The sequence below is a fragment of the Acanthisitta chloris genome, unplaced genomic scaffold, assembly GCF_000695815.1.
Source record: "Acanthisitta chloris isolate BGI_N310 unplaced genomic scaffold, ASM69581v1 scaffold1259, whole genome shotgun sequence".
NCBI lineage: Eukaryota > Metazoa > Chordata > Aves > Passeriformes > Acanthisittidae > Acanthisitta > Acanthisitta chloris.
This window is the reverse complement of record NW_008689571.1, coordinates 59,231-86,978: the sequence shown is the minus strand read 5'-3', so window position 1 is coordinate 86,978 and position 27,748 is coordinate 59,231. Positions and strand designations below refer to the sequence as shown.

Sequence of the window (27,748 nt, the reverse complement as noted above, 5' to 3'; positions counted from 1 at the left end):
CTCAGGCCAGTCAAATCCAACCTTTTACCTTCAGAAGGGTGGACAGGCTTATGTTCTCAGGAAGAAGCCCCATGGCCCCCTTTTACCTGGAGCTCACAAGGTAAGTAAGATTCTTCATCAAGCTCCAAGCCCTTCATACTGCAGGTGACTACGGCCTGTATATAGGCATACATGATGGTCTGGCACATTGTGGAATGTGTCCAGAAATGCAGTGAATTGCTGGATCATTTCCAATGTTTTTATTTCAATGTGCTCATTTATGTTTGGGAGCTTTCAATGGAATCTAAGTTTCAATTTTTAATTGGTCTTAAATTTCTGTCTTCTTCAGGTCGACAGAGAATATCGTGTGCAGAAAGCCTTATTTTCAGCTGGTTTTCCAGTGCCTGAGCCCCTGTTGTATTGCAGTGACCTTTCTGTCATTGGAACAGAGTTTTACGTAATGCAGCATGTGCAGGTTGGTCCTCCAGTGTGAGAGATTCTTTCCTTTCTCCCACTAAAAGCTGTGTTTTAGTCGTCTAAAACCTTTCTGTTGGAGCCTTACCCAGCACTCACTAAGTTTTGTGATACAAACATAATAATCATAGAATCATAGAACTTTAGGGGTTGGAATGGACCTTAGAGATCATCTAGTCCCAACTCCCTTGCCATGGGCTTGGACACTTCCCCACTAGACCACGTTGCTCAAGGCCTCATCCAGCCTGGCTTTGAACACTGCCAGGGTTGGGGCAGCCACTACCTCCCTGGGATTTCTTCTGAGATTTTTAAGACATTCTAGCTATCAGTGATTCTTACTGATTTCAGCTTCTCCAGGGCTTGTTTCCCACTTTGTTGAAATATTCAGCTTAGTATTTAACCTCTTGTTCTTGTTTTGAGCTCTCAGAAGATTGTCCTGAAAGGAGGCAATATTGCTTCTGTGGAAAGCATGCGCAAATCAGAAGGAAAACAATCAGGCTATAAAGTTATATCAAATCTTTGGGCGCCCTGGGGCCTGTTTAGTACTAAAGATAATAATTGACATGCAATCATCTTTTCATGAAAACCAAACAGGATTCCAACGCAAACACTAGTTTCAGAAAGAACACAGCATAGCTCTATCTGTGGTCAATCACTCTGAGTGAGCTGTAGCTGAGTTGATACTGTTTCTGTTAGATTTTGGTGATTCTATGTCTGCTGTATCATGTCTTTTTCTTTTTCCCTGTGGGAGGAGGATTTGAATTCAGGCCTCTTCCCTTTCATTGCATCCTATTCTATCATCAGGTTTACTGGGAAATTATATATCTAAGAGTTTCTGGGCCAGTTCCTGGAGATTTTCGTTAACCTTTGGTTTTGGTGATTTTTCTCTTCATGTGATGCATGCATCCCACCAAATATCTGATTTATGATATTTCCAGGGTCGCATTTTCCGAGACCTCTCTCTGCCTGAGGTGGGCCCAGCTGAGCGTTCTGCTTTGTATATTGCAATGATGGAAACTTTGGCCCAGTTGCACTCCTTTGATTTACAGTCATTGGGCCTCCAAGGATATGGCAGAGGACCAGGATACTGCAAAAGACAGGTACAGCTCCTTTAAAAATTGTCTTCTTTTGTCTGGTCTTTGAATATTTATTTGATATTCAAGCTGAATTGTTAATTATTAATGACTTGTAAAAGTAACCATCGTGTTTTAGCTATTAAACAACTCCACTTAGTTCAATTATTTGCGCACAGTATAAAATTACTAGTACACTCAGATTGATTCTGTAATGCTATACTCAGGGAATGATATTAATTTGTATTTGGAATAATATTAGGTTTGGGATAGGATTGAAATAGAAAATAGATACAGCCTTCAGTTGCATCTTTTGATCTCACAGTTCACATTTGTAGATGCAGAGGTACTGGGTTTTACTGAGTTTTCAAGTAACATGGTACTAGTCAAAGTCCAGAAGCACATGCATCAGAATTCTGTCCTCTTGAAAAACTTTGTTAATCAGTTGCAAATTCTGTTGGAATGTTTGTATATCTTTAGGTATCAACTTGGAAAAAACAGTATGATGCAGCTGCTCATACAGATATTCCTGCCATGAACAGATTGGCTGAGTGGCTAGCGAACAACTTGCCACCTGGGGATAATGAAGAAAGCCTGATTCATGGGGACTTCAGAATAGATAACATCATCTTCCACCCAACAGAGGTATTCGAAATGTATTTGTACATGTTTAGTGGGTTTTGGTCCTCTATTTGTTTGTACTCCTACCATGTAATGGGACACTTATGTGGATTATTTTGGTGCATGATACATCTTTGAAAGGAACAGTAGAGGACTTAACTCTTCCCTATATTTTGTTTGTGGTGTTTAGGTACCTAGTACAGTCCTGGTTTTCATTGCAAGAGCTAGATAGAATTGATAGAATCATAGAAGAGTTTGTATTGGAAGAGACCTTAAAGATCGCCTAGTTCCAACCCTTTCACCTTAAAGATCACCTAGTTCCAACCCTTTGACCATGGGCAGGGACACCTTTCACTAGACCAGCTTGCTCAGGGTCCCAGCCAGCCTAGCCTTGAAAGATCCTCAATTTATTCATTAGTTCTTGTCCCTACTTCAAAGTCCAGGAAAAAACATTTTATATGCATAAGTCCTATTGAATTCAGTGCAACTGAGGTCTCACTTAAACTACATTAGCATCTGATCCAAAACCTGTTGACATCTGTGGTATGGCTTCAGTTAACAATGGCTTTGGAATGGGTTCTGAGTGCATGATACATGACACTAGTGGAAGCAAAAGAAAATCTGCCAAAGCTGCCTAGTTATGGAACACATATCACAGAGACCCTGAAAGTTCCCCACTCATTTTTATGGAAAATAAAGAGGGTTTTTTTCTAGTTTTTGAAAACAAATGCATGTTACCTATCTATTGACACAGCTGCATTTTCATTATTTTTTTTCCATGCTATTTTCTGAGTTTTGACCAGAAGATATGCCTGGGATTTGTGACTGCACTGCCTGCTTCACGACAAAGCATCAAATCCCAGAGATTCCCATTGTTGTGCATAGATTAGTTGATAGACACAGTATGTAGGCCCAGATGTTCCGACTCCCTGAGCAGAGAATTTGGCAGTCTCAGGGACTCTTCCAGCTGTTCATGATGTCATTGAAAGAATTGACCAAGCTGTACTTAGGTAATTTTAAGTAATCTGTAGAAATTGTTCTCTTCTCTCTGGAAACCAGTGACAGGACCCAAGGGAATCACCTGAAGTTGTGTCAGGGGAGGTTTAAGTTAGCTATTAGAAAAAAAGGTTCTTCATCCAGAGGGTGGCTGGACACAAGAACAGGCTCCCCAGGGCAGTGGTCACAGCACCAAGCCTGACAGAGTTCAAGAAGTGTTTGGACAATGCTCTTAGGCACATGGTGTGATTCTTGGGGATGTTCTGTGCGGGGCCAAGAGTTGGACTCGATGATCCTCATGGGTTCCTTCCAACTCTAAATATTCTGTGATTCTGTGTTTCTGTATGTGCAGGAGTGACCATGTAGGAAAGACTTTTGCACTTAATTCAAGTAGCCACGGATCATAAGTAGGCTGGATGGGTTGTTCAGGGTAACAGACCAGCTGGATTATGAAAATTTATCAGGATGACAGTCTGGGGAGTCTGAGCCCACCCTACTGAAGACACTGTTGCAAGAATGCTTGCAGCAGAGGCTCATGTCACTATCTGGGCAGTGATTGGCCTCCTGTTTAAGAAATTCAGTTCCCCATGTAAATGCAGAATGGTCTGACAAATTAGGTTTTTTGGTTCATGGTTTGTCCATGAGTTTCTGTACTAAAGGGTTGTGCAGCAGGACTGGAAAAAAACCTCCAACAGCTGTCAGTACTGCTGTTCTTTAGGATATTTTAATTCAATCATATTTTGACTAGAAGGGTTTAAAAGTTTCTGACAGGAAGAACACTACTCAAAAATGCAGATTTGAAACAGATTTTCTTTGGAAAAATGCCTTGCGTTTTGCCCCTATTTGAATATTAATTTTCTGTAGATCCGTAGTGCTAAATGGAACTAGTTTTGCTCTAGACAGTTACAGTGCATGTTTATAATTTTAACACACAGTAACCAAATAAAGCTCTTGAATATAAAATGGGTTGTGCATGTATGGATGGAGAGAATTTGTCTTCTAGCACTCACTTGATATTTTTATTTTTATTTAAGGCTCGTGTTTTGGCAGTGCTGGACTGGGAACTTTCAACTACTGGTCATCCTTTGGCAGATTTGGCATATGCCACTCAATTCTTCTTTTGGCCTACGTCTGTTAAGGAGTTAGGTCAAGGATCTGTCTTGGGTTTCAAAGGCACCATAGGTATGAAACCAGTCTTTTTGTTGAAACAAATCATAGGGTTGCTTTCTATTTGAAATGTTACCCTTATTCCTCCTTATAAATAGGAATTAAATGGTAAATTCACCAGCATATCATTTTGCACTTGAACTTTTCTGCGTTTTCTTTGCTGTAGGAAATATGCTGATAGTGAGATCTAAGATAGATTTTAACAGGCTGTGTCTTAGCCACAATATGCTACTTCTGTAAAAGCTCATTTTCAAACTTTCTTAGAGATAATAGCAGAAAATGTAAATGTAAATATATCATTTATTTAAAGAAAGAAGCCTCCCCCTGGGTGAAGTTTATTTCCTGACTGGATTGGGGGAGAAGAGCAGTAGGAAGTGTTGAGGTTATCTGAATTTCCGACAACTCCTGTTTCCTTTTGTCTCTCCATATCACAATTGCGTTACAGGAAATGATATATCATGGTGTTTACTGTGTAAGTGAAATGTCTCATAAAACTGAAAGACTGTTTAAATGTTTGAGGAATAAGGTGAAAAGATAATCATAGCAAGTGATGAATATTCTAAAATACTCTGTTGTATTTTTCTGTAGAAACACCTTCCTTTGAAGAGCTGGTTGCCACTTACTGCCGCTGCCGCTGTATTAGCACTGCTCTATCCAACTTCAACTTTTTTCTTGCTTTGTCATATTTTAAAATGGCAGCCATAGCCCAGGTAATATGCTCATGTTTGCTGAAATGTCACATGGGTAGATGATTTAGTCATGGATAGTGATCATAAGTCTATACTTTGGTCAGTTGACTCAAGGGGCAGGTTGGGCTTGCTTACAGTAGGCATTTATCTCTTTTTATTTGTTTTTTATTTTCCTCCACTTCTTTTTGTGATTTGTCTTTGGTTTAGCTGGGGTATGTTTTTTCCTTTTGTGCAACAAGCATCTCCATTTTATCAGAAATGGACCAAAACGTATATTAACATATCCCAGTAAAATTTGTTTAGATGCTAGGTTTTTCCTTTTAAGAATATGTGCATTTAAGGATGCCTTTCATAGTTCAAGAAATTGACAGTGTGTTAAAGAAACAATTTTAAGTGCATAAGTATACTTTATATGCCTTTCTTTTGGTTTTAGGGTGTATATGCCAGATACCTCATTGGAAATGCCTCTGCCGAGAATAGTCATGAATTCTCTAAGATTGTGAAGCCTTTGGCAGAGAGAGGGTTAGAGCTCTCAAAAAGGTAGGAGTGGTCTGAACTACTGGTAGAAGACAAGGTAAAGCTTTTACTATGTCTTCACTTGTTCAAATGCCAGTGTAGGGCAGGTTATGTCATTATGAAGGAATATCTGGTCTTAGTTGTTACTGCACTGAATGCTCTTGCCTAGGTCATCTTTCAGCAGCACACAGCAGAGCATTTCTGGAGAGCTGTTCTATCAAAGTAGGAAAGGCCAAGAAATTTTGCTGAAGGTCAAGGAGTTCATGAAGCAGCACATTTATCCAGCTGAGAAGGTAAAAGCTTTTATTTAACCTCTTTATAAAGGAACATTTTATGACTATTCTTTATAAAAATGTAAAACTGTGTGTAGAAGTCATGTCCTCCTAGATTATTTTTTTTATCAAAACAGCTAATTTTCATGCAATGATGTTTGTGGCATTGCAAATTATTAGCAGAAATCGTTATAGTCTGTATTTTTTTCTTTCAGGATTAATATGTTGCACACATTGTTAGTGAGAGCAAAGAGTTACTTTTTAAACTTCTCAAAGTGCAAAAATGTCTCTTTTAAAAAAGAGTTACTTTTAAATGTATTTGCCAAAACACTTCTAACACTAACAAAAACCTAGGACTCTTACATACTAAATGTATGCTTATTTAAAAATGGAAACTGCTGGCTTTAACCTTATGAAGTTGAATGCTTCTGTTTCTTGCCTTCTTTCTTAAGCTGTAACTTTTAAGACAAAAAATGGGATTGTGTAATGTATCAGTGTAGCCTCATTCCTGAATATATCTAGAACCAGTGAAGGTTTGGAATCAGGTAATGATATATACACAGAAGTTTATAATCAGTGGACGGGGAAGTGAGATGAAGCTGAGGCCTTTTACTTCTTATCCTAGGGAGGTTAGTAATTTTCCACTTAGAAATTTGGTTTGACTTTTAGCCTCATGGAAGCATGGGTGACTTTTGTTGCAGAATTGTGTTTTTTGGCTTTCTGATATTTTTTTTTCATTCAGTCAGAAATGCAGATAACATGGATCTAAAAGATTTACGAATGTATCTGCCTGTCAAGGAGGGATTGAGGGCAGTAACTCTTGATACGCAACGTTTCTTAAAAGTCTGTTTGTAACTAGTTTTGGATTGCAGTTTTTGGATTGTAGTCCAAGGAAGCCTTGCAATAATTAAGGTACTTGCTTTAAAAACAAACAGCACAAATAGCTATGCAAGTTTTGCAGATGAGTAGTGTTGTGCTTGTAGATAACAGGAATTGTGAATCAGAACTTGTAAATTCTACCTGGGTGTTTGTCTTATCGTGTGGTTTTCAGAAGGGGGCACTGCTTTTATTCATTCTATAACTAGTTCTGGGCCAGGTTTGAAGTGCTGTGCCTCACTGAAGCATGCTTGTAGAAATACTAGGATTACTGAACCTAGAGCTTTGCTTACTACTAATCACTGGTGCTCAGAAAGATTGCTTACATAATCTTAAGGAATTATTTTGACAGGAAGAGAAAATGTATTCTCTGTGAGGTTTTTGCTTACATAATCTTAAGGAATTATTTTGGCAGGAAGAGAAAATGTATTCTCTGTAGGTTTTGGGTTTTTTTTCAGTTAGCAAAAGATTAACTGGCTTATCTATCTGAATGTTGTGACAGGAAACTTGAATCCTGTGTCAGTACATTGGGTTTTTATTTGTTGTTTTACTTTTGGGTTCTTGCCTCTCGTGTGTACTGTTGATGGCAGGTACTTTTGTCAGAAACTACTGACCTTCTAGCATCATCTTCACATGCTTTAAACCATCTCAAATAATGGTATGAAACAAGGTACTGATTGGGGTCATCTCTGTGACACAATTAAAGTCTTGCAAAACGAATAGATTGCAGCTTAATTTTCAGTTATATAATGCAACCAACTATATAATGGAAACCTGAGTTGAGTAATTTTTAACTAGTTTCTTGGGGCATATTATTTATGTTACATGTGTTCTTGATTTAAACAGCATCTTTTTGATTGTTTCTCTAAGGAAATAATAAAATACTATACTGAACTTGGAAATACTGAGGAAAAATGGAAAAAACCACCACTGCTTGAGAGACTGAAGGTATGGGATAATAAATACTCTTAGCACTCTACCTGTGAAAGAAACACACATTGACATAGAGCACAAGAGTGATTGGTGTATCTGCATGGAAAGGAACAGTGAAAGGAAGAGGGAATTATGCAAAAAGAGGTGAGAAACAAATGAGAAAAAGGAACAGTGAAAGGAAGAGGGAATTGTGCAAAAAGAGGGGAGAAACAAATGAGAGGGGGAAACCAAAATGAGTTCTGTGAGGGGTATATCTGAACTTTAAGTCAAAGACTGTACCTGTTATTTCATAATACCTATTGAAAAAAGGCATCAGGTATATTGGACAGTACATTAGGCAGAGAGGAGAAAATGTGTAGCAAGCCAGAATTTGAATTTTTTTTAAGATTTATTGCTGATATTTTTCTCTTTTGATTTTTGCAACAGGAAATGGCCAAAGCAGAAGGTCTGTGGAACCTTTTTCTCCCAGATGTCAGTGGTCTCAGCCAGCTTGACTATGCCCTAATAGCTGAGGAGACAGGGAAATGCTTCATTGCTCCTGAGGTTTTCAACTGTCATGCACCAGGTTAGGAGCCTTGTCCCATAACTACAGCACTGAGGGCATCAAAAACTTGGCCATCTTATACCTTATGAGCTGTGTTCCTCAATGTGTAAACACGAGTGCTGATTTCTTACAGACACTGGAAACATGGAAGTCCTCCACATGTATGGGACTGAAGAGCAAAAGAAAGAGTGGCTGGAGCCTCTCCTAGAAGGGAAGATTAGTTCTTGCTTCTGCATGACAGGTAACTTTTTCTCCAAAGAAAGTTAGAGGCAATTGGCAGAAACTTCATATGGCATATGCAAAAAGCAGAAAACTACAAGTTGTGTGTTAATGAATTAATACAGAAACTTCCACTGTATCTGTGAATGTGTTTGAATATGAAACCATCTATGAGATGTGAATGCAAATTGAAGCACCTTTGCTGCCCTTCCCAAATAGTTACCATTTTTCATGGTTACAATAATTAGTGTTTTCTTTCTATATATTTTCAGTTTCTTTTTAGTCCTAGTAAAATACATTTAGTAGCACCGAACAGGTTTACAATACAGCTTTCCCTTTTTTTTTTTGTAATATTCTTTGGGATTCTCTAGAAACATACAATTAGGTACAAGTAGGATTATTGTGATTAGAGCTGTGTAGTTTTGCAGTATGTTGTCAGTAGAGGTTTTAAGAACACAAAGGTTCTATAATTCACTTTATGTCCATAGCTCAGCATTGTATTCATTTTTGCTCTTGAAAGATTGTGGCATCTCTGGAAGGTCTGGCTCTTGATATATGAAGAGTAGCTTTTTGAACATGTGATGTCAGAATCTTGTTCTTCTTGTGTCAGCAGGAGTTGAGAGAACTCAGCCTTGCAGACCTGGACCCTTATTTTGCAAATTCTGTTTCACTGTGTTCCCCAAGAGGAAGGAGATGCTTTTGCTTTAAAGTAGATGCCCATAAAAGAAGTTACGATGAAAGGAGAGAAGAAGAATCTTTCCTGTTCCAAACAACCATTGATGACATTTTGCTGACAATTTTGTGTATTCTGTTTCATATACCATCACAAAATTATTTTCAATCTCTTTATTTTCACTTGAGAAGAGGTTATAAAAAGACTGAGGAGAGATATGACTGTTATCTGTAAGTACATTGGAAGGATAAAGGACTTAAAAATATCAGGGAAGGAAGAAGACTGTTGATTATAAAGGGTAGTCCAAGTTGAAGATCAAGTACATTTAAACTGGCTATGAAAAACAGGTTGTTGGAAAACAAACTCTTTGACCACCAGCAGTGAGGTTCTGAAAACAGCTTTTCTACTGTGAGCAAGACAGAGTTACTGTTAACAGAGTATATCTTGAGCCCTATATTTGTGGAGGTAGTACTACCTTTATATTTAATCCTGTGGTTTGTTTTCATTTTTGCCTTTAACACAGAACCTGATGTGGCTTCAAGTGATGCCACCAATATGCAGTGCAGCATTGAGAAAGATGGGAGCAGTTATGTGATCAATGGCAAGAAGTGGTGGAGCAGTGGTAAGTGTGGAAACCCTAAATAAGAATGGCAAAATCTAAAATTTTTACAAGAACTGTTGAAAAAAATTATTTATGCTTTATTTCTGACATGGAAATTGCCTTTTCTTGAGTAAAGGAAATAGAATGTAGAACGACAGAAAAAGCTGAAGTGAGCTTTTGTTCTATGAACCAAAGTCCAAGACTCAAATCCAATTTAGGGTTTTTAGCCCTTTTTGGAACCTCTGAATTTTGTTCACAGAATGAATGCTACTAATCTTGTTTAAATGTTACCTCTTTCTGTCAGGTAACTTACACATTTGTGGCTGTACCCATTAAATTCTGTTGTTATAAAGCTGTCTTTTGCAAGCTTATATATGAGGTTTGAGTATACTGTGTAGTTATGGCAAAATGTGGCTGCTTTTTAAAGTAGCTTATGATGCTGTTGCACTGACTATTAATATGAGGTTTGAGTATACTGTGTAGTTGTGGGAAAATGTGGCTGCTTTTTAAAGTAGCCTGTGATATTGTTGCACTGACTGTTCCAGGAGATTTTCTTATACTGTAATTCTCAGTAGAATCAGTGGATTGCACTGTAAATGCTAAATGTGCCTAATATTTTTAGTACTGTTACTTTTTTGCCAGAACGTACGTGACAGCAGCTTGTAAGTCATCATTCCCTGGGAGTCTGGAAGCCAAGTAAATAAACTGAGTTGTTAACCTTGAATGTTTCATTTAGGTACATGCGTGTGGCAGCTACCTACTGATAAATCATTGTGCAATACCTAGACTCACCAGGAGATAGACCTCTCACTCTTTTCTAACTCCTTTAAAACTGGCAGCAAAAGGAGGCGTGGTATCTTGTCTTCTGACCTGAGAGTGTCACTTAACTGCTGGCTGTGCTACCTTTGCTCTGGGTCAGCGTCTCCAGGCTGTGCCTTGCAGTCCCTAAGGAAGTAATGGGAAAGTTGGTACACTCATGAAGTATTAATCATAAAATTAGTTATGTGAATTAGGAAAAGGAGAGTAACCATAAGAGAGTAAGCATGATTTGGTTTGTCTTATTTCTAATAAAACCGATTAGGACAGTCAGACTTGCCTAAAGACAGATGCATAAAAGGCACTGCAATTTCAAGAAGTTTGAGAAGCACATTCCTGCAGCTGTCTTAGTCAGACTCTCTGCCCTGTTGGTTGTGTGTGTTTGTTTGTTTGTGTTGTTTTTGTTTTGTTTGTTTGGGTTGTTCTTGGTTTTTCTTTTTTACTCTGAGTGGGGCATTAGTACCTTGGATGTTTGGGAATTCCAAAAGCCTAACAACCTGCTCAGAATGTCACTGTGTGTGCAGTGGTGCTCTATATTTGTGAAGACAAGACATAAATCAGACACACAAGGAGTCAGTTACTTCATGGGAGAGCTGGTCTTACTATGCTCTGCATGGGTGCTCTGCATGTGTACAGTATATCCAGTGTGGCTTAAATATGTCAGATTCGTGGTGTGTATATATAGACCATCTGCCAGGCACTTCTGACTTACCCATTCATGCCCTAGTATTTCTCAAAGCACTGGGCAGAAATTGTGTAAGCTTTTTTCATCCAAACAGAGGGAAGAGGCTTGTGCCTTGTTTATGCTACTGTAGTTTCTTGTCTGTCAATTTACAGATTTTTCTTCCAATCCACAATTGTGTAACTGGGAACAGTATCTAAAAATGAGATATTTTTGTTGGCTTTCATAAATCGCAGATAAGGCATTTTGTCAGAGCACACAGGATGTTTGAAGACAATTATAGTGTGCGGCAACACCACTTCTTCATTTTGCAAGCTAAGCTAATATGTCAGTATATTTGAAATGCTTCCAGTGACTCAAGGAAAACTGCTGTTTTCCTGGAAGCCCTGCCAGTACTGTCAAAGGGGACAGCTTTCGTACCTCTCTGTGGAAAAACTGTGAATCCATGAGCTCCATGTGGAGTTGGAACCTCTCTCATTCATCACACAAGGCCTCTACCCTTTGCTGGTTGCTAAATGCCTATGATAGAGATGTCAGTACCTACTAAAACAAAAAAAAAAGCCCTTAAAGATATATATAAACAAAAGTCATTGCACTTTTTGTATTCTTTGATTTTATTCTATCTTCATCTATTTTAGCAGATACAGTTATTGCAGTGCTTGATTGATTACAAATTTTGAATAGAAATTACTTAGCAGATGCAGTTTTTGCAGTGCTTGATTAATTACAAATTCTGAATAGAAATTCCAGGACCTGTCTCTGGAGATTAATGTAACTTTTTCTTACATTTACAGAGAGCTAGAATGTGCCTCCCTTAAAGCACTGGGCTTGTTGAAGTTTAGGGTGAGCAGAAAAGGAGAGGTGGAAAGTCATTTTCCAGCAGTTACAGAGGAGTAGTCACTGCTTTTTTTTGGTGGAGGATGTTGTTGTTGCTATACGTGTGAGAAAACACATAGAAAATGGCTCTTTTCTCCCTTCTCTCCCTCTTGGTTCTCAGCCATAAACTTATACCTCATCTCAAGCTGCGAGGGTATCTATGGAATGATAGCTGAGGTGTTAGGCAAATGTTCTAAAGTTTTACAAAACAGTTGGAGAAACACAATATTATTAACTTTTAGCACAAAACTTCCTGTACTGCTGTTTTATTGCTGATGGTTTCTTTCTCTGTTTTAATTAGATGTTCAGACATGTACAGATTGTTCATTACACAGCTGTTTAATTGCCTAGTACTGTGAAACTTTAAAATTTTAATCTTAGGGTTTTTTTTAGATGTTTGGGTTTTGTTGTTGATTTTTAATAAATATGTCTAGTTGTTTCTAGGAATTTCAGTATTTATTTCTTGCATGATGCTTAATTATGATAAACACTTTGCACTGCAGTGTAGTGTTTGGCTAGTGTGCAGGTTCAGAAATTCATCTGAAAATTGACTTGCAGAGAAACAGCTGCTGAAACAATACACCCTAGAATTAGCAAACAATTCCCTTGGTTATACAAGATGGTGAGAGTAGTAGAGAGTTTGTTTATATAGTGAAGCTAATTGTTTCTTCAGCATGTTCTTCAAAATTCATGGAGATTTCTTCAGGTCTTCCATTCTGCTGTTGTCTTCTCCAGTATCCGTAATTTTTTGCAATTTTCCTAATATGCATTTTAAAAGAGGCTCCCAGGAAGACATAGAGAAGAGGGTTCAGGCAGGTGTGGAACAGAGCTATGCTCTTGGTGACCTGGAGTGCAATATCTATGGTTTTACTTGCATCACAATCAGTAATCAACATGTAGATGATATCTATGGCTCTCCAGAACTTCACAATGTTGTAAGGTAGCTGGGTGATAATGAAAGCTGCCACTACTGCCAGCAGAACCATGAAAGGTCTAGACTTTTTAACATTTGCAGATCTAAAAATTGCCCGAGCAGTAGCAGAATAGCAGATCAGCATTACTAGGAAAGGAAGCAGAAATTCCAGGATAATTTCCAGGATTTGAATAGCTGATTTTAAGAGTGTTTCCATGTTTGCTGGAAATACAGGAAGGCATTCATTCCTGTCATTGTGTTTCTTGACCTGATTAAATATCAGTTCAGGGATACTGAAGAAAATGGCAGCCAGCCAGACACAGATGCAGGTAACGCTGCAGTGTTTGCCAATTTTTCTATGGCCCTGGGATTCACAAGTGGCTCTGTACCTATCCACACTGATACAGGCCAGGAACAGCATGCTGGAGCTGAAATTCATGGTGTACAGAGAAGAAGTGAGCTTGCACATTGAGTTCCCAAGTTCCCATCCCTGCACTGCATTTGCAGCCCAAAAAGGGAGGGTAAAGAGCAGGAGCAAGTCGGCGATGGCGAGATGCATGATGTACACATCTGTCTTAGTCTTTGGTTTCTTGTAGTAGGCATAAATGGCAACCACTAGGGAATTTCCAGCAACTCCAACAGTGAAAGCCAATGCGTAGAACACAGGGAGGAATACTTTAGTGAAATTTCTCACATCACTTTTTTCACAGAGAAGCTCATATGCATTGTAATCTATATCAGGATCGTGATCATCCTCCTCAATCCAGTAATCACTAAAGGTATTCATGTCTCAACCCGTGGCAAAGCTATAAGACACAAAGTGGGGAGAAGGGAACACCAAAGAAATAATACTGGGTTTAAGCTTTAACATTTTATTGACACCTAAAACCCTTCTTTAGGGTTGCTTATACATCTCAAATTTAAAGAGTTTGGATATTGAGAGTACATTCATGAATAATCAAAGTAGAGCTAGATGATGATAGAGGCAGAACAGACCATCTCAAATTCTCACATGAAATAGGGTAACTGAAATTGCATAACCTCTGTGTATGCAATATGAAGGAAAATGGGATCAGTTGAAATACTTTCACTAACCTCAGCATTTGAGACTGCAGGATGACTCCCACATTTATGTCAAGAAATCATTGTTGCTTTAACTGCTCTGACTCAGTTATCTTTGGCAATATTTCATTGCAACGTAACTTTCTCTGTACCTTTAAGGGCTGGATTTACACTTTCCTCTCTACAGCCTCTGCAAAGCAAAGGAGCACCAGCTGAAGGCTGTAAATGCTACTACAATTGAGTAGATAAGGAATATGAGCAGATTAAAGCTGAGAGGCAAACAGTAGAGTATTTGGTGCAGCTGCCATAAATTCAGACAAAATTCAGCTAGGAGTATAATACAAGGAGAGTGTTTCTGTTTGTTTCTCAGGCACACATGTACATGCCCATTGCATAAAGCACAGCAGTGGAGTCAGTTGCTGAACAGCAGTGGAACAAACTTAGTTTAGTCTAAGCCATGCCCACGTGGAATTTCTGTGGGTACACTGCATCTGACAGCTGGAGGCTCCTCAGGATGTTATGACAGAAAGGAACTCTAACCCATACAAACTGCCCACAAGCACCCAAACAGCTCAGAAGTTTTGCTGACTATTGCATGACAGATTTACCCCATAAACACTAAGGCTGTGTTCTCACTGCCAGCTTTGGGTTAATACATGAGTGTTACTATCTTCAGACTGTGTCTTAAGCAAGTTGTGTCCTACAGCATTTTCTTCTCTTTCTGTAATCGTCTTCGTTGACTACTGTGCTGAAATTGTTTCTGTTGTAAACTGCAGTGCCATGTTTTCTTGAAATAAATAGGTTTAAGATGTCTTAACAGCAGTAGCAAAAACTAGCTGAGAATGAAAAACATTCCCCTTTTCCATCATCTGCAGTGTTTCAGGATTTGAGGCCAGTGCTGCTGAAAGCAGTCTGTTATCTGATATTCTGCCCCAGTGTTACAATTTGGCTTTTTCAAGCTTGAAAAAAACCCAAACCAAATATTTTTCAGACAAGGGTTTAAATGAAGGGTTGCTAAATCTGCATTATAAACAGTGCCTCTTAATTTTTTTAATATATTTTGTCTGCCAGGAATAAATAAGTTATGAATTGATCTCATATTCAGGGATGCAGACCAATTAAATAGAGAGAAATTAATAATTTCTATTTCTCTTTGGTTTTTTTCAGCGATTCTGCTAGCTAAATTTAAAAAAAAACCAACTGTATTAGTTCAAAATTAACTATTTGGTTTGGCTTCATCCTTAAGGACTTTCTTGGATTATTCTCTTAACATTACAAAACACTTCCCATTAAACTTTAAACAACAATTACTCTAGTCTTGTAATCTGTTGCCTGAATGAGATGTGCAGAATGGAAAAGTACAGTCATTCTCTATTTAGCACACTGGCAAGGTGCATGTATGTATTAATTAATTTCTAGTAGAAGAGAAGCTGCTGCAGGGAGAGTTTAATCCATTTAGCCAGGTTTAAAAGAAAATTGAAATTTAAATGGAAAAGATTTGGTTGTGGTGGTAAAACACTTAATACAGAACTCCATCTGGGAATGCTTCCTCAAATCTTATCACTGGCAAATTTGTTTGAAAGCAAACCAGTAAACATTTCAATGCAAACTTCAAGAAGTCTGGGTGTGAGAAAGCAGTTCAATTGTGACTCTGTGCTCCGCTGCCTGACAGGCTTTTGCCTGACCTGAGTTCTTGACAGAAACAGAGTTACCTAAAAGGCAGCAGTTGGTATTTCTCCCTTAAAAGCAGTTCTGTTTTGGCTAACATAGCTCTTCATGCTTCTCTTCCCTGGCAGCATTGTTTCTCAGGCACACCTATCCCTGCCCCTTACAAAGAGCAGAGCAGTTCTGTGGGACTCAGGCACTAAACAGTGGTGGAACAAGCCTAGTTTAGTCTCCATCCCACACAGCAAGCCTTGTCCACATGGATTTCTCACAGAAGCAGATTGCAGTGGGTACACTGCATCTTACGGCTGGAGGCTCCTCAGGGTGTTAGGACTGAAAGAATCTTAGTGCATACAAACTACCCAAACAGCTCAGAAGCTCTGCTGATTTTTCAAGTACTGTTCTCTAGGAGGTATGTTAATAGATATATTAACTCTGCAACTGCATGTTTTCTCAAAGAATTATTCCAGCCTTCCATTTAGATACAAATTCAGTGTTTCTGCATGTTTAAACTTGGTGTGTGACTGTATGAATTGGAATGTTGAATGAAGTTAATATCTGCAGTTTAAACAGGCAGATCTTTTTCTTTAATGCATTCAGTAGTATTCTGTTCTCCTATTGAACAAATCTAATTTTGATACTGGAAATGAGCTTATGCCTTAGTGAAATGATGTCTCTCTATAAAGCCAACTTAACAAAGAGCAAATGTATGTAAATAAGTATATCACACAATATACAGAGCAGTAAATATTAAAACAAAACTAACCTTCTTTTGTCAGCAGATGAGTAGCAGGTACTGCAATTGGGACGTGCTTCAGTGAAGTGATCCGAATTGGTCTGACACATTGCATTTTGCTTTCAAGCACCACACCCTCATCTGGAAGTCAGTTGCACTTTCATTTTGACTTGCCAGTTTAAAAAAAAAATAAATAGAAAATTGTGCTTTCCTGGAAACTCTTCTCATGTTGAACACGTATGCTTCCTACAGTCCTCCCTTGTTTCAGCCAGAATGTCAGTGTTCTCTGGAAGATCAGGGCTCTCTTACTATGTCACTGTGATGCTGGTTGTTTTATTCCTGAAAGTCCAAATGGTTTTTTTACATCATGAAAATGCTTTTATCAAATCACACTTGAATAAGAGAGAAAGAGGGGGAGGTCCATCTGGGGCTGAGTTACTGCCCCAGATTCCATAGGGAGTCACTATATTCTCTCCTCAGGGCACTATTGTGGTTTTTCTGGCTGCCTATAAAAGGTTTTGAGGGATCCTTATATCCCCTTTTCCAGTAACTTTTCAGTGGATACAGTAGAAAGATGAATTTGCTTTTTGTGAGATGTGGGAGGTGGCTCTTTCTGTGTGTGAAACCAGAAAGATGGTAAGGAAAAAATGTAAAAGCAAGTGGTAAATTGTCAACCAGAGTACAAGCAGATAGTTCTGTATCCTGTGGGAGAGTTCTCAGGGACTTGAATGTTATCAGTCAGACTCATAATCAAATCAGTGTTTGATAACATTTCTACAGAAACTGCAAGCCAGGCAGATATTGCAGAAGAAAAATAGAAAGATGCTATTCCATCCAGTGTGGTTTCTTCCACTTGCTGTGTACCATCTGCATTATAGAGAGTCAAAACTTTTACAGGCAAGGGAAGATGGAGACATTCTGCACTTTGCATGCAGATATTAGTATTTCTGCACTGAGGCATGGACTTACCTGTGCTAACAATTCCTAAAATGATTGATCCTGCTTAAATTTCCACAATCTCTACAGTTTCAAATTGTTCTCTTGTGCAAGAGTCCCTTGCGCAGTGTGTCAGGGACCTTCTGTGATGTTCCATGATCTGTTTGAATTATCCTGTATCCTGTAGCAGTCTTAGGATTTCAGTGAATGCAATATTTAAGCCAAAAAAAGAGAGAGATTGAGCAGACCAGAGGTCAGATTTTAGGTTTTTGGCACTCTGATGCACCTGCCACAGCTGGATTAGCCTGCTGTCTGTCCTTCAGTTATTTTGAAATATGTGAGAGATTCTTCAAAATGTAAGAATGTAATGGGCAGATGTTTTCCATATGCTTCATTTCCACTCAGAATGAGAAAGTAAAATGGTCTGGGAGAGGAACTGGAGTCTAGAGAAAGTGTCATAATATTTGTGCATATTTCTGCAATGTTTTCATCATGAGTTATCACAGTACTTCAGTGGTGTTCTTCACTGTGGCAGATAAGACATTTGGGTTGCTTCCAACACATCTCCTTGTGAGTCATGTCATTGCTTGGAGGCCTGAGTTATATCTCTTTAGAATAAATGAGCCTCTCTCTTCTGAACAGACTTCATCTCAACATGGTCCCCAACAAGACAGAATAATCAGGGTAGAACTGAGAATGCTCCCGGGAAAGTATCGCTGTGTGTGCATGCAGCAGTGCCCTGTGGGCAGGCTCTAGGAGGGCAGATGTTTTCACAGTGCCTCAGCTTCTCATAACTGTGCAGGGAGGACAGAACCTGCCAGTCAGAGTACAGAAATAATACTGTAAGTTAATGTTACGTTTCAGTATAGGCTCAAAAGTAACAAAAAATATTTAATAAAAGTGAATGCACAATGGATTGCTTAACCAAGAAGTGCTTGTGGCTAGGTAAAAGTGGCATGAAGGAGGAGTTGAAAACCATTCCTAAGCTGAGCAGCTGCTCTCACTGGCACCATCTGAACCTGTGAGCTCCAGCTGGGAGTGACCAGCAGCCACTTTCAGGGGCAGGACTGCATAGCCCTTGCAGCTGCAGAACCCCCACATTGCCTCTGTCTTTGCTTATAGCCAGTTTGCTTGCAGCTACTTTATAATCTTTACCACACATGAAACAGATGCCCACAGTGTTATTTGGAGAGCATGAGACAAAACTATGGAATACAGTGTACTAGTGAATAGGAAGTACTGCAGGCTCTCAGGTGGTGGTGGTGTCCCTTTTCTCCATTAGGAGACTCCCATATTACAATAATCAGTAGCATGATGCCATCCACCCGACCTGGTCTGGTTTCTGCTTGTAGGAGAGTCCAGAACACGTGTTTATCAGTGCCTATCTGTAATGTCACCACAGACCCCTGAGTTCTAGCAGAGAGAAGTACCTTGCCGTGCTCACTGGTGCAGCAGCCAACACAGCAAAATCATAGGCATTCTGGTCATTCAGGTAGTAGATTGTCATGCCTTAGTTATCTTAGACCAAAAGTTGAAGACTGGACACTGAAAAATAGATAACTAAATTGCAAGAATTGAAGTGCTAATAGCTTCTGAAAGCAGGCTATATGGCAGCTTCTCTAAGTGCAGGTTGTACTGTCCCTGTGTGTGCTACTTTTGGTACTCTCTCTACCAGAAAGAAACTGTATAAGTTGAGTGTGTGAAGATCAGTAATCTTTAGCATGTTTTGCCCCTGACAACAAAGATTAGGCTTCTGATACGATTGTGACCAACCCTCTAAGTACATTGTCTTTGCCTGTGTGAGTGCCATGAAGAGTTAAAAAGTAGAAGTTACTTAAGATGTTCCCCAGTGTAGCAACATTGTGGTTTAAAACTTTTGGATAGGTCATGCAGTCATATACACATGAAAAGTTAATTAAAAAGCTTATCAATATGGAAGTATGGTTAAAACCGGCCTAAAATGTCTATCTTTTGTTCAGTTGTGAGATGCTTGCAAAACTCCTTCTAACTTCCACGAAAATAGCAGTCTTCTCTGAATCTTCCTCCAGTAGCTTCTTTGAATTCTGTAAGTAATGTAAAAATGCCATTTACAAATGAGATATTTATTCCATCCAGGCCGTCTGCATTCCTTCCAAAGCACTGGAGGGTTTCAGTGCCTTGCATTAGACCAGAAGTTCTTTCTGGCTTTTATAGGTCAAAGTCACATAAAATTTACTTTAGGTTTTCAGGACTTCAGACTCTAAGGAGTAGAAAGGCCAGGAATCTGCCTTCCTTTGCTGTGCTCAGATAGCAGCAAGCAAATATGAAACGGAAGTATTCATCTGGCTTCCAAAAACTTGTACAAATGATTTAGAGCATCTAACCAGATGTCTAGGTCTCAGTGAACTCCTCATTGAGTTCAACATGAAAACTCTTTCTGATTTTTTTTTCCCCATACAACATGGTGAAATTTGTCTTTTTTTTTTAAGAAGGAATGTGACTTAAGGATTATTTACAAGATTATTTCAAGAGATTCCAGGAAGTCAAAATATCTTTTGTTATAAACCTCACTTTGAGACAGAACTGGTGCAATTCTTTACCTTCTATGGAAAAGGAGAAGAGTCAAATACCCCTTATGCAGGGGCAGCATTTCTCTGTGCAGGGCAGTACCCTGGCAAAGCGTATGTTGTGGTATTTGGGGTTGGCCACTACTTGTTGCAGTTGCCCAAATGAGCCAACTCGTTGGGGTCTACCTTCTTTTTTTTACCAAGCTGATTCATGCTTGCCTGTCCAAAGCTTTGCACTCAGATTTTTAGCTCATTAGCTTTGTACAGCTCATGGGCCACATATACAACCCTGCTCTGGAAACAGTGGATGAATAGCATATTGCAACAGAGGAAAGTAAACAGCAGGCAGTGTGGCCCTCAAAACAGACAGTGTTTATCACAACAAAATAAATCTTTCTCCCACTTCCTGGCCATCGTGGTGGCTGTTTGTAGGAGGAAGTGGCTCAGCTCAAAGCCAGGTGGTTGTATTGTCTAGACCAGAGGCTCCCAAATGTTTTGATAACAGCTGCCAGAGAAATTAAAAAGTCATCTTTGTTTCTGACCTTGGGAACAAACCCAGTTGGTACAGATCATATCTTAAATTAAATCTCTGGAAAGCTCATCATCTGCATTGAGAGAGCAATAAAAAAGTTACTGATCGTTACATCCATCAGGTATTTTCCCTAGCTTTATTGTCTGTGTGACTTCAAAAGGAATGAGAGCATGCTTTGGTACCAAGAAACCTTTACAGAAAAAGACAGTGAGGGTGAAGGTTCATAGAAATAGGCTGCCATTTTAATCAATGGTAGAATCTTCTTTAGGACTTGTGCATTAAAATGCTAGCTGCATGCTACAAAGGCTTAATAAATATGTACAACAAATACCTCAAATAATGTTACCAATGGCTTGAAATGCTAGCAGACTATTTTAGGGTAACAGCTTCCACTCAGATCTTCCTTTGAAGTGCAGTCCAAAATCATTTGCGTAAAGCGGGAAAAAACCTGCATTCCAGAGAAGTTATGTTGAAGTAGCAGCAAAGTCATCATGGTAAACCTTATTTGTGTGATAGCCTCGTTTGCGTGATTGGGTTGTAATGTGGTTGGTGTTTCATTCCCACATAGCCCCCCCAGTCTTTGTGGCTTGAAGAAGTTTATTAAGAAGCTGCTTTTAATATGACAGCACCTCACCTTGAGAGATGTGCTTTTGTGTCACACTTATTTGCTTAGCTCTAATGGAGACAGAATAATTACATTCCATTTCAAGTACCTTCTTGTTCCCTTTTCATAGGAATAGATGATGGAGCTGGATCCTGGAAGGTTTGGCTGTTTGGCTTTTCATGTTCCACTTCCCACAAGTCAACTCTGTTTTACATGTTGAATAATATGAGGTGTTTTGTTTCAGTCTGATTACTCAGAGTGTAAACACAGAAGTAGATTGCATCTCCTGCGTCATGAAAGGAAGGGAGTAAGACTTTTTGTTATGAAGCTTCATTTGATTCTATACTGAGATTTTTATATTGAAAAGTAATTTTGTCTTTATCCTTTTTTTTAAGGTGCTGGGAACCCAAATTGCAAAGTTGCAATTGTAATGGGCAAAACCAAAAACTCCTCAGCATCCAGGTAAGAATTCCTAGGAGATTGAAAGAGCTCCCTAAAACTCATTCCCTGGAGGAGTCACTGCTTGTGAAGATTTTGTTCAATGAAATGCCTTTAATTGCCTTGATCAGTTGGATGTGCTCATGACTTAGAGAGGAGTTTTAAACCTCTGCATGTGTCTGTTGCTCCCTGAGCTCCTGTTTTGCTGCCAGCTGCACATAAAGCCTCCCAACTTTTTCACTGTTACCAGTTTCCCATCTTACTCCATTGTACCAGCTCTAGTATTTGTGCTGCTGTGTGATGAGTTGGATCAGGAAATTTTTGGGGGTTCACTAACTTTGTTTTGCTCACGTAACTTTTAATCTGCATCAGTTGTTTAACCGACAACTATCTCTGGCTTACAATTTATTTCATAACTATAGTATACAGAACAGTTAACACAGGGAAGAATTTTGTGCTTAATAAACAGAAAACATTTCCGAACAGAATGAGTACAAGTGGCACATCAGAGACCTGCAGTTATCTACTAAGTTTTTTACAAAGTTATCTGTAGGTATAGAAATTTGGAACATGGAGTGTTAGTTGTTTGAAGTTGTGTATGCAGAGAGCACTGCACATCTTTAATCAGACCTACTCATTCCATTCCTATATGTGTAAATACAATACTTACCTCTTCTGTAAAATAAAGATGTTAAACTCTTATTACCAAACTAGAATTGCCTTTTACAAAAACTTATGCAAGTGATGAATAAAATGCTCCGTGACTGGTTCTGTTAAAACCACACAGCTTGTAATGCAAAAGAATTGGAACATTTCTATCCCCAAGTTGGATTTTAGCCCAAATCTCACGGCTTGTCTGGAGGTTTTAGGCTCCATTGACAAGCAAAAGTGTGTACAGCATATAGGATGGTTTGCCCAGTGGCTGCACACACTGGCATCTGTTGAGCTTTTGAAAGCTGAACAAAAGTTCATGGAGAGGATTATGTGATGCTCCACTTGCTAGAACTTGAGACTCAAATCAGGGACCTTGAAGCATCACCTCCAGTTCTGTGTGACTAATTACTGACCTTAAATATTCTGAAGGAATGTAAACATGGGGATTTTTGTCCTTAACTATCCAAGATGGCAACTCTGATAAACTTGTTCTGAGAACAAAGCAGAAAGGCAAGGGCCAGGGTGGAGAGGGGAATTGAGAGGGGTGAGGCAGAAGGGCATGCAGGGAAGGGAGAGCAGTAGGTGTTCCAGTCATGGTGCCAGTAATACATTTCCATTTGTTGGCTGTTGGTTCAGGGAGCCACACTGTGTGCAGGCAGTGCAGGTAAATCTCAGCATTGGCTTTATGCCAGTGCTAAATTGAGGATAGAAAATAACAAAAGGGGAGGGAGGGCTGAAGGGAGGCTCAGAGTTAATTGTAATTTGTGCATTTTGCCTTGATCAGGTACAAGCAGCACAGCATGATTATTGTTCCCATGGACACTCCAGGGCTGAAGCTGATAAGACCCCTCTCAGTGTTTGGTTACCTGGGTAGGTGATCATACTTATCAACTCTATGTGTGTTAATTTGTTAGCAGTCCCACAAGCTGCAGTAATACCAATAAATGTTGTATATTAACTAAATCAGTAAAATGCATATATAGAAGAAGGGTTAGGAATTGTATTTTTATCCTCCTTTGTTTTACCCTGCTCCTGTGTTTTGTGTCCCTGTAGATGAGATCCATGGAGGACATTTTGAGATACACTTCAATAATGTGCGAGTACCTGTCTCTAATATAATACTGGGTGAGTTTCAACACTAATCCCTTTTTAATATGTCCACCAATGAACCAAAGTTTATGAAACAGCAATTTATTTCATGAATCACCACAAGTTACTGTAAACAGCTATGGTCAGTTGAGCCAGGGAGCCCACTTTTCCTTTAGCAGCTTCTCTGCTGCTGGACAGTCTCTTGTTTAGAGCAGAAGGAAGCAGGGCAAGCTGTGGCTGTCATGTGAATATCACTGCCCTGAAGAACAGCAAAGCAAAACCTGTCAGTGGTGTTCTTTCCTGAAAACCAGTTCCCAGAGACGATACAGACTTTTGGAAAGAACATTCTGCTGTACTCCATGGCCAGGTCTTAGAAAAAGAAAGAATAAGCAGGCCAGTACTGTGACCCTCTGCAAGGAGAACTCTCACTTAGTATAAATCCTGATTTTTTTCTATTTTCTCTCTGCTTTTTTTTTTTTTAATTTTGTTCTGAGACGTTTCTCTCTTGAGTAGCCCCAGGACCCAGAAACCTCAAAGTCTTCCCCCAGGTACTCATTCCAAATCTCAGGGATGTATTTTCCAATGTAAGAATAACAAAATTTTTAATCAGGTAAATCAAATCCTCTCAGAAACCATCTTGGAGTGTGCTTTGTGCTGTAAGAACTACTAATAGTCCATCAATATAGGTCTGATTGGAGTAAATAAGTAATGGTTCTGCAAAATAAACTTTTAAGCAGCTTGCTTCTAGCTCTGGGGGTGCCAAGATCTTGGGCCAGGCTCTGCTGAGTGGTGCAAACCAATAAAACAAGAGGCAATGGGCAGAAACTAATGCACAGGAAGTTCCACCTGAATACGATGAAGCATTTCTTTACTGTGTGAGTCACTGAGCAGTGGAACAGATTGCCCAGAGAGGTTGTGGATTCTCCCTCACTGGAGATATTCAAGAACCATCTGAACGCAATCCTGTGCCGTGTGCTCTAGGATGACCCTGCTCGAGTAGGGAGGTTGGACCAGATGACCCACTGTGGTCCCTTCCAGCCTAACTGATTCTGTTATTCTGTGAGGCCACTTCTGCTTGGAGCTATGGATCATTTCAAGAGGGAATTATGGAGTCTGCATGTGCCTGTTTTTCTTTCCAACAGGTGAGGGCAGGGGGTTTGAGATAGCTCAAGGTCGGCTCGGGCCAGGTCGGATTCATCACTGCATGAGGTCCCTCGGTGCAGCTGAAACTGCTCTGGAGATAATGTGCCGGCGCGCGGCACAGAGGGAGACTTTTGGGAAGAAACTGTATCAGCACGTAAGCATGTTCCTTCTTGGTCTCAATTCACACTTTCCACCCACTGACCTTTGTTTTGCCCACACACAGCCTTGTGACTGATAACGGGGACAGCAGTAGATGTGCCCTAACCTTGAATTCCTATTCATAAGGCTTCAGGTGGCAAAGGAAATGAATCACATTGCAAGGCTCCCATTTTTCACTGTAACCCATGGGATCCTTTTTTCCCCCCTTGCAATGAAGTGGATGTCATTTGCTGGATTTGAATACAGATTTTGTCACTGCATGGTTTTCTCTGCTTTCACTTGAGTTTGGACAGGTTTTTTTCAGGTAAACAGGTTATGTTTCTGTAGTTACAATCTGAATTCACTATTTCTGTGTATCCAATTTGTCACCTGTTCATGATCACTGGAGACACTCAGGGGCCTGAATTTGACTGAATATTTTACTTCTTTGATCATCTGTAATTACTTAAGAAAGTACATATCAAACAAAAGCATATTGGGATTGTTGCTCTTACCTTGCTCTGGCATTGAAATACTGTTTTGTGAGCAAGAGCTTGCTAAAATAATAGAAGCATTACAGTCTGCTTTATATAGGAACCATCAGCCTTGAGTAAGTTAGCCCATCATGTTTCATGAGTGCCTCAGTCTTACCCAACATCTAGGATGACTTTATTGGAAAAAACAAGTAAAAGCAATGGAAAAGGGAAACTGAATTAGCATCTGGCACAGATTGTAGCAAATTGTTTGCACAGATCCAGAGGGAATAATCTTATATCTATTTTCCAGTCTTGTTATTGCCAAACTTCCATTCATCACCATAACCTCGAGTTAGTAAAACTTACGTGACACACACTCATGCAGAAGCTTGATGAAGCCACAGGCAAGGCCTGGAGGCCAGCTGCAGAGCCAGCATGGGTTCTTCATGGCCCCAGGATAGCTAAGGAAAAGGTGAGGTTGGCAGCTGCCTTGCACAACAGGCTGCCTGTCACTACCACCCATGTGGCAGCCAGTTAGGCCCCTGGGAGCTGTTGGCAGAAGAGCCTGTCTGAGCACCCCCACATGGGCTCAGACCACCTTTACTGGCACCAGCTAAGCTCCAGGCATTACACTGGAGCAAGTGCTGCACATTTGCTTGTGTCTCCTGTGCTTACCAAGGCTACAAAATCCACAGCCCAGGGAAGAGTGCATTCCCCCAGGCTGGCTCAGGCTCCAAACAACTTTTGCACTGATAAAAAAGCACACAGATATGGTTTTTTTTTTCCTACTGTGGTATGTTGGCTGCAGGGGGGAATTAGCCAAGAGAGGCAGGGAAGGGCTGCCCAGACCATAACTTCTCTTTGAAACAAGAGAGCTACAAATTTGTCATAAGGCAAATGCAGCAGGCACCACCCTGCAGCTGTTTGCCTGGCTGTGTCACACAGCACTACCAGCACTACCAGTAGTTTAACCAAAACAGGCAGAATTCCTCTCCCCTTTCACCTTACCCCTGTTTTTGTATACTGGGTTTGTTACACAGAGAGCAGGCTCTGAGCCCTCATGGTAGGTAAAGGAAAGAGGGACTAAAAAGCAGGTTTTGAAGGACTTCAGGAAAATGGCCAGCATGCAGTGGGGCTGACCAGGAATTGAAAAGTGCCAGAATCTGCAGTTTTCCCCTTTTTCTTCTTTCCTGCCAGGAAAAGAATTGGTCTAATCTTGAGTATTTCTGTCAGTCAAAGGTTTTATTCCTCATGTTAGATGACATGCATCAAACTAGCTTTAATTTCCACATGAGTTGACTGAACATGCACCAGCTAAGGAATAGGGAGATCTCAGGGTGTGCTCAGAGATACTAACCAATACTCTGCTTGTTGGCTTTGGTTCCTGCAGGAAGTTGTTGCCCACTGGATTGCTGAATGCCGCCTTAGCATAGAACAGGCTCGACTGCTGACACTAAAAACAGCCTGCAAGATTGACAATTTGGGCAACAGAAAGGCAAGAAAGGAGGTAAATTTTTCTATTTTTAGCTAGGATTTGGGGGATGCAATACCTGTGCATTCAACTGGCTGAAAGACAAGCTCAAACATTACTGTTTAACAGTATTACTCTAATTGCAGAGTTGAAGAGTAACTTCATGTTGAAAACAGACAGCCTTAAGATATACTTCAAATTGTCAGAGGATTGGGGAATATCTCAGTTAAAAATTTTGAGACTAATCTGTTCAAGCACTTCTCACTTGTCTCAACACAATAAGAGAGTTTTGGGTGGCTGGAAACAGCTTTACCACACACAGGTGAAAGGAACAGTAGAGCCCTCATCCAACCCTAGCAAGAAGGAATGTACTATGAGATATCAATCTTCAGTAGAACTGCTAGGTAAATATTTTCACTTACTTATGAAACTTTTACTGATAATGTGAGCTCTCTTCTAACTACAGGTAGCCATGACCAAAGTGGTTGTTCCCCGAGCTGTGCTTAAAGTGATTGACTGTGCAATTCAAGTGTGTGGTGGAGCTGGAGTTTCTCAGGATTTTCCTTTGGCTTTTATGTGAGTAAAGGGAGACTTACCTGTAGATTCTAAGCATTCATTTTAAGATCATTTTATAACACCAGTACACGCTGTTCCACTTCCAGAGCCTGAAATAATGATCCTATGCCTTTAAGCTGTAAAACTGAAACCAATTGTTCTTGTAATTTAATTTTAGTGCAATTACCTTTGCCCAAAAAAAAAAAAAAAAAGCTGGCACGAGACCTAAAATAGTTCTTATCAGCAGCAAAGAGGATCTGCTTCTAAAGCGTAATCTTACCCTTCATAGCCCCAGGGAAAAGCAGAACTTCTGAGTTCCCAGCCCACGCATCTCAATCCTGCCAGGAAGATTTTGCTGCAGTATTTCCTGTGTGATAGCCCTTTTTAAAGAGACTAGTGTCAAAAGGACAGCTGTAGTCAAAACAGTGCTGTCAGGCTGTGTGGCTGCTGTGGCAGGTGGTCAGGCTGTGTGGCTGCTGCGGCAGGTGCAGAAATCTCTCTCTAATTCAGCTCTCCCAACACAGGTTTGTTTACATACGGACCTTGCGCCTGGCAGATGGGCCTGATGAAGTTCATCTCTCAGCAATTGCAAGGTGGGAACTGCTTGAGCAGTCAAAGAAGCTAACTGCAAAAATCTAATGTCAGCACAAAGCTTTCTCAAATCGATGGAAGATTTCGTTAAGGATTTTTTTCAGTGCAATCATCTTGTTGAAGGTAAAATCGGATGAATACAAAAACTTGATTCTAGCTGGAAACAAGTCTCACACTTTACTTATAATTATT

The 27,748-nt window shown here is 39.8% G+C and overlaps 2 protein-coding genes across 2 annotated transcripts; one reads left to right on the top strand and one right to left on the bottom strand.

The window, feature by feature from the left end:
* Nucleotides 1-27,748, top strand: ACAD11 (acyl-CoA dehydrogenase family, member 11; the record flags this gene model as incomplete). The annotated part of the gene is made up of 19 exons (XM_009081447.1): nucleotides 1-100; nucleotides 329-454; nucleotides 1,392-1,553; nucleotides 2,007-2,171; nucleotides 4,178-4,325; nucleotides 4,899-5,020; nucleotides 5,433-5,539; nucleotides 5,685-5,808; nucleotides 7,534-7,611; nucleotides 8,023-8,161; nucleotides 8,274-8,381; nucleotides 9,556-9,654; nucleotides 21,397-21,463; nucleotides 22,878-22,963; nucleotides 23,147-23,218; nucleotides 24,325-24,479; nucleotides 26,330-26,446; nucleotides 26,877-26,986; nucleotides 27,490-27,748. Coding segments are annotated over 19 exons (2,200 nt in total), but the record flags the coding sequence as incomplete, so codon positions are not given.
* ACKR4 (atypical chemokine receptor 4) lies at nucleotides 12,652-16,493 on the bottom strand. The gene is given in 2 exon segments (XM_009081446.1): nucleotides 12,652-13,726; nucleotides 16,414-16,493. Coding segments are annotated over 2 exon segments (1,155 nt in total).